General features: G+C 39.1%; 1 protein-coding gene across 1 annotated transcript; it reads left to right on the top strand.

Moving 5' to 3' along the window:
• Positions 1-559: 559 nt before the first annotated feature.
• Positions 560-3193, top strand: LOC106003356 (protocadherin-11 X-linked; the record flags this gene model as incomplete). The annotated part of the gene is made up of 1 exon (XM_045081207.1): positions 560-3193. A coding segment is annotated over one exon (2574 nt), but the record flags the coding sequence as incomplete, so codon positions are not given.
• Between the last annotated feature and the right edge of the window lie 7008 nt (positions 3194-10201).

Raw genomic sequence — 10201 nt, 5'->3', positions numbered from 1 at the left:
TTTCTGGTAGCCAGCTTATGGAGGTTTCCTCCCCCCTCCATTTATCTCTGGATATCTCCTCTCAGATTCATGTCTCTGCACCCCCTTCCTTGCAAAAAACAGTGGATTTTCTACTGTAGAGTAGAGTACAGATCCAGATATTTTTTTTTCTTACATCTCAGGATGAGCTAATGGGTGTTCAGAATGGTTTGATAGTTACCTAGCTAAACTCAAGGGTCCAAATGAAAGGAGGTCCCCTACTTACTGCCATCTTGCCTCAGTTAATTCACTCATAACTTAAATCACCATGTGAAACACTGACAACTCTTTATACTTTTTCCTTTTGTAGACTTTAATACTTTATATAAGTGAGTTACATTTATCACCATAAAATGCCATGAACTGTAAAGCTCTCAAATCATCTTATAGAACAACTTTCTAATTTTAGAAATGCATGGAGATGGTAAGCAACTTGCTAGTGGTCATAATACTAGTTACAGCCAGACTTAGGGCTTATAAATTGAGTTTTCTAACACCTATTTCTGAGCTGATCCTATGTCACGTGGCTTCAATAGATTGAACACTGGTCTCATTACATAAGTTAAAATGTGTTTTGTTGTATGTTTTCCAGGTTCAAAGTATTTTTGGGCTTGATATCATTGAAACACCAGAAGGAGACAAGATGCCACAGCTGATTGTTCAAAAGGAGTTAGATAGGGAAGAGAAGGATACATATATAATGAAAGTAAAGGTTGAAGATGGTGGCTTTCCTCAAAGATCCAGTACGGCTATTTTGCAAATAAGTGTTGCAGACACAAATGACAATAGCCCAGTCTTCAAGGAGAATGGGATTGAAGTCAACATACCAGAAAATGCTCCTGTAGGTACTTCAGTGACACAACTCCATGCCACAGATGCTGACATAGGTGAAAATGCCAAGATTCATTTCTATTTTAGCAATCTAGTCTCCAACATTGCCAAGAGGCTATTTCACCTCAACACCACCACAGGACTTATCACAATCAAACAACAACTAGATAGGGAGGAATCACCGAACCACAAGTTACTGGTTTTGGCAAGTGATGGTGGATCGATGCCAGCAAGAGCAATGGTTCTAGTAAATGTTACAGATATCAATGATAATGCCCCATCAATTGACATAAGATACATCATTAATCCAATAAATGGCACTGTGTTTCTTTCAGAAAATGCTCCAGTCAATACCAAAATTGCTCTCATAACTGTGACAGATAAAGATGCTGACCATAATGGCATGGTGACATGCTTCACAGATCATGAAGTTCCTTTCAGATTAAGGCCAGTATTCAGTAATCAATTCCTCCTAGAGACTGCTGCATATCTTGATTATGAATCCATAAGAGAATATGCCATTAAATTACTAGCTGCAGATGCTGGAAAACCTCCTTTGAATCAATCATCTATGCTCCTTGTCAAAGTGAAAGATGAAAATGACAATGCTCCTGTTTTCACCCAGCCTTTCATAAGTCTTTCTCTTCCTGAGAATAACTCTCCTGGCACCAAGTTGACAAAAATAAGTGCAACAGATGGAGACAGTGGGTACAACGCTGAGATCAATTATCTGCTTGATGTTGATGCTCCATCTGAATTCAGTCTGGATCATCATACAGGCATTCTGACCGCAGTGAGGAAACTGGATAGAGAAAAACAGGAAAAATATTCCTTCACAGTTCTAGCAAAAGATAATGGGATGCCACCCTTAATAACCAATGCCACAGTTTCAGTGACCATTCTTGATCAGAATGACAACAGTCCAATTTTTACTCACAATGAGTACAACTTCTATGTACCAGAAAACCTTCCAAGACATGGTACAGTAGGACTGATCACTGTAACTGATCCAGATTATGGAGAAAATTCTGTAGTCACTCTCTCCATTTTAGATATGAATGATCACTTCACCATTGATCCACAAACTGGTGTCATCCAACCAAATATTTCATTTGACAGAGAAAAACAAGAATCTTATACTTTCTATGTAAAGGCTGAGGATGGAGGTAAGATACCACATTCTTCAACTTCCAAAGTGACCATAAATGTGGTTGATGTCAATGACAACAAACCAGTTTTCATTGTCCCTTCTTCCAACAACTCCTATGAATTGGTTCTACCATCCGCTAATCCAGGCACAGTGGTCTTCACCGTACTTGCTGTTGACAATGATACCGGCATGAATGCAAAGCTTCGTTACAGCATTGTAGGAGGAAACACAAAAGGTCTGTTTATAATCGACCAAACAACAGGCAACATCACACTAAAGGAGAAATGTGTTGTTACAGACCTTGGTTTATACAGACTGATAGTTAAAGCTAAGGACTTGGGACAACCTGAATCTCTCTTCAGTGTTGTTATTGTTAATCTATTTGTGAATGAATCAGTGACCAATGCTACATGGATTCATGAATTGGTACACAACATTGAAACACCAGTGACCCCAAATATTGAGACAACTGATGCATCCTCACCAACCAGTGACTATGTCAAGATCATGGTTGCTATTATTGCTGGCACCATAACTGTCATCCTTGTTATTTTCATTACTGCAGTAGTACGATGCCACCAGTCACCACACCTTAAGGCTTCTCAGAAAAACAAGCAGAATTCTGAATGGGTTACTCCAAACCCAGAAAATAGACAGATGGTAATGATGATGATGAAAAAGAAGAAGAAGAAAAAGAAGAAGAAGCATGCCCCTAAGAACTTACTGCTTAACTTTGTCACTATTGAAGAAATTAAGGCAGATGATGTTGACAATGATGGAAACAGTGTCACACTAGGCCTACCCATTGAGCTGGAAGAACAAACCATGGGCAAGAACAACTGGGGCACTATACCTACTACCTTCAAACCTGACAGCCCTGACTTGGCCAGGCACTACAAATCTGCCTCTCCACAGCCTGCCTTCCAGATTTACGCTGAAACTCCCCTGAATTCGAAGCACCACGTCATTCAGGAACTGCCACTTGATAACACCTTTGTGACCTGTAATTCCATCTCTAAATGTTCCTCCAGCAGTTCCGAACCTTACAGTGTTTCTGAGTGCAGCTATTCAGTGACAACTTTCAAAACTCCTGTGTCTGTACACACTAGACTGGTAGGTAATCCAAGTTTCTAACTAATCTTTCTAACTTTATTTTCTTATTAGTTAATTTATTTTCAGAAAAACAGTATTCATTATTTTTTTAACACACCCAGTGCTCCATGCAATCCGTGCCCTCTATAATACCCACCACCTGGTACCCCAACCTACCCCTCCCGCCACGTCAAACCCCTCAGATTGTTTTTCAGAGTCCATAGTCTCTCATGGTTCACCTCCCCTTCCAATTTACCCCAACTCCCTTCTCCTCTCTAACACCCCTTGTCCTCCATGATATTTGTTATGCTCCACAAATAAGTGAAACCATATGATAATTGACTCTCTCTGCTTGACTTATTTCACTCAGCATAATCTTTTCCAGTCCCATCCATGTTGCTACAAAAGTTGGGTATTCATCCTTTCTGATGGAGGCATAATACTCCATAGTGTATATGGACGACATCTTCCTTATCCATTCGTCCACTGAAGGGCATCTTGGTTCTTTCCACAGTTTAGCGACCGTGGCCATTGCTGCTATAAACATTGGGGTACAGATAGTCCTTTTCACGACATCTGTATCTTTGGGGTAAATACCCAGGAGTGCAATTGCAGGGTCATAAGGAAGTTCTATTTAAAATTGCTGAGGAATCTCCACACTGTTCTCCAAAGAGGCTGCACCAACTTGCATTCCCACCAACAGTGTAAGTGAGTTCCCCTTTCTCCACATCCTCTCCAACACATGTTGTTTCCTGTTTTGTTAATTTTGGCCATTCTAACTGGTGTAAGGTGATATCTCAATGTGTGTGTGTGTGTGTGTGTGTGTGTGTGTGTCTTTAAAGTCTTTTTTTTTAATTTTTAATTTTTTATAAACATATATTTTTATCCCCGGGGTACAGGTCTGTGAATCACCAGGTTTACACACTTCAGAGCACTCACCAAAGGACATACCCTCCCCAATGTCCATAACCCCACCCCCCTTCTCCCAACACCCCTATCCCCAGCAACCCTCAGTTTGTTTTATGAGATTGAGTCACTTATGCTTTGTCTCCCAATCCCATCTTGTTTCATTGATTCTTCTCCTACCCACTTAAGCCCCCATGTTGCATCACCACTTCCTCATATCAGGGAGATCATATGATAGTTGTCTTTCTCTGCTTGACTTATTTCGCTAAGCATGATACGCTCTAGTTCCATCCATGTTGTCGCAAATGGCATGATTTCATTTCTTTTGATGGCTGCATAGTATTCCATTGTGTATATATACCACATCTTCTTGATCCATTCATCTGTTGATGGACATCTAGGTTCTTTCCATAGTTTGGTTATTGTGGACATTGCTGCTATAAACATTCAGGTGCACGTGCCCTTTGGATCACTACATTTGTATCTTTAGGGTAAATACCCAGTAGTGCAATTGCTGGGTCCTAGGGCAGTTCTATTTTCAACATTTTGAGGAACCTCCATGCTGTTTTCCAGAGTGGCTGCACCAGCTTGCATTCCCACCAACAGTGTAGGAGGGTTCCCCTTTCTCCGCATGCTCGCCAGCATCTGTCATTTCCTGACTTGTTGATTTTAGCCATTCTGACTGGTGTGAGGTGATATCTCATTGTGGTTTTGATTTGTATTTCCCTGATGCTGATTGATATGGAGCACTTTTTCATGTGTCTGTTGGCCATCTGGATGTCTTTTTTGCAGAAATGTCTGTTCATGTCCTCTGCCCATTTCTTGATTGGATTATGTGTTCTTTGTGTGTTGAGTTTGCTAAGTTCTTTATTTATATGGAACCAGAAAAGACCTCGAATAGCCAAAGGGATATTGAAAAAGAAAGCCAAAGTTGGTGGCATCACAAATCCAGACTCAAGCTCTATTACAAAGCTGTCATCATCAAGACAGCATGGTACTGGCGCAAAAACAGACACATAGATCAATGGAACAGAATAGAGAGCCCAGAAATATACCCTCAACTCTATGGTCAACTAATCTTTGACAAAGCAGGAAAGAGTGTCCAATGGAAAAAAGACAGCCTCTTCAATAAATGGTGCTGGGAAAATTGGACAGCCACATGCAGAAAAATGAAATTGGACCATTTCCTTACACCACACACGAAAATAGACTCAAAATGGATGAAGGACCTCAATGTGTGAAAGGAATCCATCAAAATCCTTGAGGAGAACACAGGCAGCAACCTCTTCGACCTCAGCCGCAGCAACATCTTCCTAGGAACATCGCCAAAGGCAAGGGAAGCAAGGGCAAAAATGAACTATTGGGATTTTATCAAGGTCAAAAGCTTTTGCACAGCAAAGGAAAGAGTTAATAAAATCAAAATACAACTGACAGAATGGGAGAAGATATTTGCAAATGACATATCAGATAAAGGACTAGTGTCCAAAATCTATCTCAATGTGGTTTTAATTTGAATCTCCCTGAAGGCTAGTGATGATATATATTTTTTCATGTGTCTGAAAGTCATTTGTATGTCTTGATTGGAGAAGTGTCGGTTCATATCTTCTGCCCATTTTTTGATATGTTTGCTTGTTTTGTGTGTGTTGAGTTTGAGGAATTCATTATAGATCCTGGTTATCAACCTTTTGTCTGTACTGTCATTTGCAAATATCTTCTCCAATTCCGTGGGTTGCCTTTTTGGGTTTTTTTGACTGTTTCCTTTACTGTGTAGACGCTTTTGATTTTGATGAAGTCTCAAAAGTTTATTTTCACTTTTGTTTCCTTTGCCTTTGGAGACATATCTTGAAAGAAGTTGCTGTGGCTTCTATCAAAGAGATTACTGCCTATGTTCTTCTCTAGGATTCTGATGGATTCCTGTCTCACGTTGAGGTCTTTTATCCATTTTGAGTTTATCTTTGTGTACAGTGTAAGAGAATGGTCGAATTTCATTCTTCTACTATAGCTGTCCAGTTTTCCCAGCACCATTTATTGAAGAGACTGTCTTTTTTCCACTGTATGTTTTTTTTTTTTTTTGCTGTTTTGCCAAAGATTAATTGACCATAGAATTGAGGGTCCATATCTTGGTTCTCTACTCTGTTCCAATGGTCTATGTGTCTGTTTTTATGCCAGTACGATGCTGTCTTGGTGATCACAGCTTTGTAATAAAGCTTGAAATCAGGTAACGTGATGCCCCAGCTTTATTTTTGTTTTTCAACATTCCTTAGTGATTCGGGGTCTCTTCTAATTCCATACAAATTTTAGGATTATTTGCTTCAGCTCTTTGAAGAATACCGGTGGAATTTTGATTGGAATGGCATTAAAAGTATAGATTTCTCTAGGCAGTATAGACATTTTAACGATGTTTATTCTTCCGATCCAAGAGCATGGAATGGTCTTCCATCTTTTTGTGTCTTCTTCAATTTCTTTCATGAGTGTTCTGTAGTTCCTCAAGTACAGATCCTTTACCTCTTTGGTTAGGTTTATTCCCAGGTCTCTTATGGTTCTTGGTGCTATAGTAAATGGAATCGATTCTCTAATTTCCCTTTCTGTATTTTCATTGTTAGTGTATAAAAAGCCACTGTATTCTGCACATTGACTTTCTATCCTGCCACATTGCTGTATGAGTTCTAGTAGTTTGGGGGTGGAGTCTTTTCAGTTTTCCATATAAAGAATCATGTCATCTGCGAATAGAGAGAGTTTGCCTTCTTCATTGCCAGTTTGGATACATTTTATTTCTCTTTGTTGTCTGATTGTTGTTGCTAGGACTTCTAATACTATATTGAACAAGAGTGGTGAGAGTGGGCATCCTTGTCTTGTTCCTGATCTCAAAGGCAAAGCTACAAGCTTTTCCCCATTGAGGATGATATTTGCTGTGGGTCTTTCATAGATAGATTCGATGAAGTTCAGGAATGTTCCCTCTATCCCTATACTTTGAAGCGTTTTAATCAGGAACGGATGCTGGATTTTGTCAAATGCTTTTTCTGCATCAATTGAGAGGACCATGTGGTTCTTCTCTCTTCTCATATTAATTTGTTGTATCACATTGATTGATTTGCAAATGTTGAACCATCCTTGTAGCCCAGGGATGAATCCCACCTGATCATGGTGGATAATCTTTTTAATGTGCTGTTGGATCCTGTTGGCTAGGATCTTGTTGAGAATCTTAGCATCCATATTCATCAGTGATATTGGTCTGAAATTCTTTTTTGTCGGGTCTTTGCCTGGTTTGGGGATCAGGGTAATGCTGGCTTCATAGAAAGAGTCAGGAAGCTTTCCTTCTGCTTCAATTTTTTGAAACAGCTTCAGGATAATAGGTGTTATTTCTTCTTTGAAAGTTTGGTAGAATTCCCCAGGGAATCCATCAGGTCCTGGGCTCTTATTTTTTGGGAGGTTTTAGATCACTGCTTCAATCTCGTTACTAGATATTAGTCTATTCAGGTTGTCGATTTCTTTTTGGTTCAATTTTGGGAGTTTATAGTTTTCCAGGAATGCATCCATTTCATCTAGGTTGCTAAGCTTATTGGCATATAACTGTTGATAATAACTTCGGATGATTGTTTCTACTTCCTTGGTGTTAGTTGTGATCTCTCCCTTTTCATTCATAATTTTATGTATTTGAGTTTTCTCTCTTTTCTTTTGGATTAGTGTCACCAGTGGTTTATCGATCTTATTGATTCTTTCAAAAAACCTGCTTCTAGTTTCATTGATAGGTTCTACTGTATCTCTGGTTTCTACTTCATTGATCTCAGCTCTAATCTTGATGATTTCCCTTCTTATGTGTGGAGTTGGTTTGATTTGTTGTTGATTCTTCCATTCTTTAAGGTGTAGAGACAGCTGGTGTATTCTGGGTTTTTGAATTTTTTTGAGGGAGGCTTGGATGGCTATGTATTTCCCCCTTAGGACCACCTTTGCTGTATCCCATATGTTTTGGACCGAAGTGTCTTCATTCTCATTGGTTTCCATGAATTGTTTCAGTTTTTCTTTGATCCTCTGGTTGATCCTAGCATTCTTAAGCCAGGTGGCCTTTAGCTTCCAGGTGTTTGAGATCCTTCGGAACTTTTCCTTGTGATTGAGCTCCAGTTTCAAAGCATTGTGATCTGACAATATGCAGGGAATAATCTTGGTCTTTTGGTATCAGTTGAGTCCTGATTTGTGACCCAGTATGTGGTCTATTCTGGAGTAGGTTCCATGTACACTTGACAAGAATGTGTATTCTGCTGTTTTAGGGTGGAATGTTCTGTATATATCTATGAGGTCCATCTGGTCCAATGTGTCATTCAATGCTCTTGTTTCTTTATTGATTTTCTGCTTTGATGATCTATTTCTGAGAGAGGCGTGTTAAGATCTCCTACGATTAGTGTATTCATATCAATATGACTCTTTATCTTGATTAACAGTTTTCTTAAGTAATTGGATGCTCCCATTTTGGGAGCATAGATATTTATAATTGTTAGATCATCTTGGTGGATAGTCACTTTAAGGATTATGTAGTGTCCTTCTGTATCTCTGACTACAGTCTATAGTTTAGAATCTAATTTGTCTGATATGAGAATTGCTACCCTAGCTTTCTTTTGAGGCCCATTGGCATGAAAGGTGGTTTTTCATCCCTTCCCTTCACTTTCAGTCTGGTTGTATCTTTAGGCTCCAAATGTGTCTCTTGTAGACAGCATATAGATGGGTCCTATCGTTTTATCCAGTCTGCAATCCTATGCTCTTTTATGGGACCATTTAGTCTGTTCAGATTGAGAGTGATTATTGAAAGATGTTTTTATTGACATCATGTTTCCTGAGAAGTCCTTAGTTTCTATAGATTGTTTCTGTAAATTTCTGTCATATGTCACTCTTGGGTTCTTTCTTCTTTTATAGAACCCCGCTTAATATTACTCATAGTGCCAGCTTGGTGGTCACATACTCTTTTAAACCTTTTTGGTCTTGGAAGCTCTTTATCTCTCCATCCATTTTGAACGTCAGCCTTGCTGGATAAAGTGTTCTTGGCTGCATGTTCCTCTAATTTAGTGCTCTGTGCATGTCTTTTTCACCCTCTCTGGATTGTCAGGCTCCTGTGTACAGTTGTGACATTATTCTGGTGGTCCTTTCTCTGTATGTAAGGAATCTCCTTCCCCCTAGTTGCCCTTAAGACCTCTTGTCTAAAATTATGATTCATCAATTTCACAATTAATGTTTTGAGGTCTTTCTAGATTTGTTGATCTTTGGGGGTGTCCTTTCTGCCTCTAGGACACAAACCCTTGTTCCATTACCCAGACTGGGAAAATTTTCATCCAGAATTTGGTCAACTCTATCTTCTAGACTTCTCTCTTTCTCCACCCCCTTAGGGATTCCAGGAATTCTGACATTGGAGTGTTTCATGGCATCATTTATTTCTCTAATTCTGTTTTCAATGCTTCTGTGCTGTTTGTTCCAGACTTCCTTTTGATCCGTCTCTTCTATCAGTTTGTCTTCTGGATCACTAATTCAATTTTCTGCCTCAGCTACCCTAGCTATTAGAGTATTTAGATTAGATTGGATCTCACTGATAGCATTTTTTAGTACTTCCAGATCAACACTCACTTCCACCCTTAGAGTTTCTATGTTGCCACTAATGATCTTCTCCAACTTAGCCATTGCCTGGATAATTGTAACCCTGAATTCCCTTTCAGAACTACTGTTTATGTCCATATTCAATAGTTCTGTGGCTGAGGGCAGAGTCTCTGAATTTTTCCTCTTTTGGGTGTTACTCCTCTTAGTCATTTTGGTAAGAGGTGGTTTGGGGGATGTATAGCTGAATATATCAACCATGATACAAGCAAGGTGCACCCTGGTAAATTTTGGAGCAATCAGAAGCCACCACCAAAAAGAAAGAAAAACAAAGAGAGCGAGAGAGGAAAAAAGAGAAAACCCACCCAAATAAGCCCCCAATGTAAGATTTATAAGGTACATAAACAAAAACGAAAAAACTAAAGGACTGACAAATGTAAAACACAAGAAAAAAAAAAGAAAGAAAAACCCAACCAAAATGAACCCCATGAATAAGATTTATATAGTACAAAAACAAATACACCAAAACACTAATGGAAGAATAGATGGGAAAGTGGTTATAAACCATTGATGTGGGTGAGGAAGGTTTTTTCAGTTCTTACTGGGTTTATCTTGTTAACTTTGTTAAAG

The sequence above is a fragment of the Mustela putorius genome, unplaced genomic scaffold (genome assembly GCF_011764305.1).
Source record: "Mustela putorius furo isolate JIRA1106 unplaced genomic scaffold, ASM1176430v1.1 tig00000520_pilon_pilon_pilon, whole genome shotgun sequence".
In the NCBI taxonomy this organism is placed as follows: Eukaryota; Metazoa; Chordata; class Mammalia; order Carnivora; family Mustelidae; genus Mustela; species Mustela putorius.
Note: the sequence above shows the minus strand (reverse complement) of the source record. Positions and strands in the feature narration are given on the sequence as shown.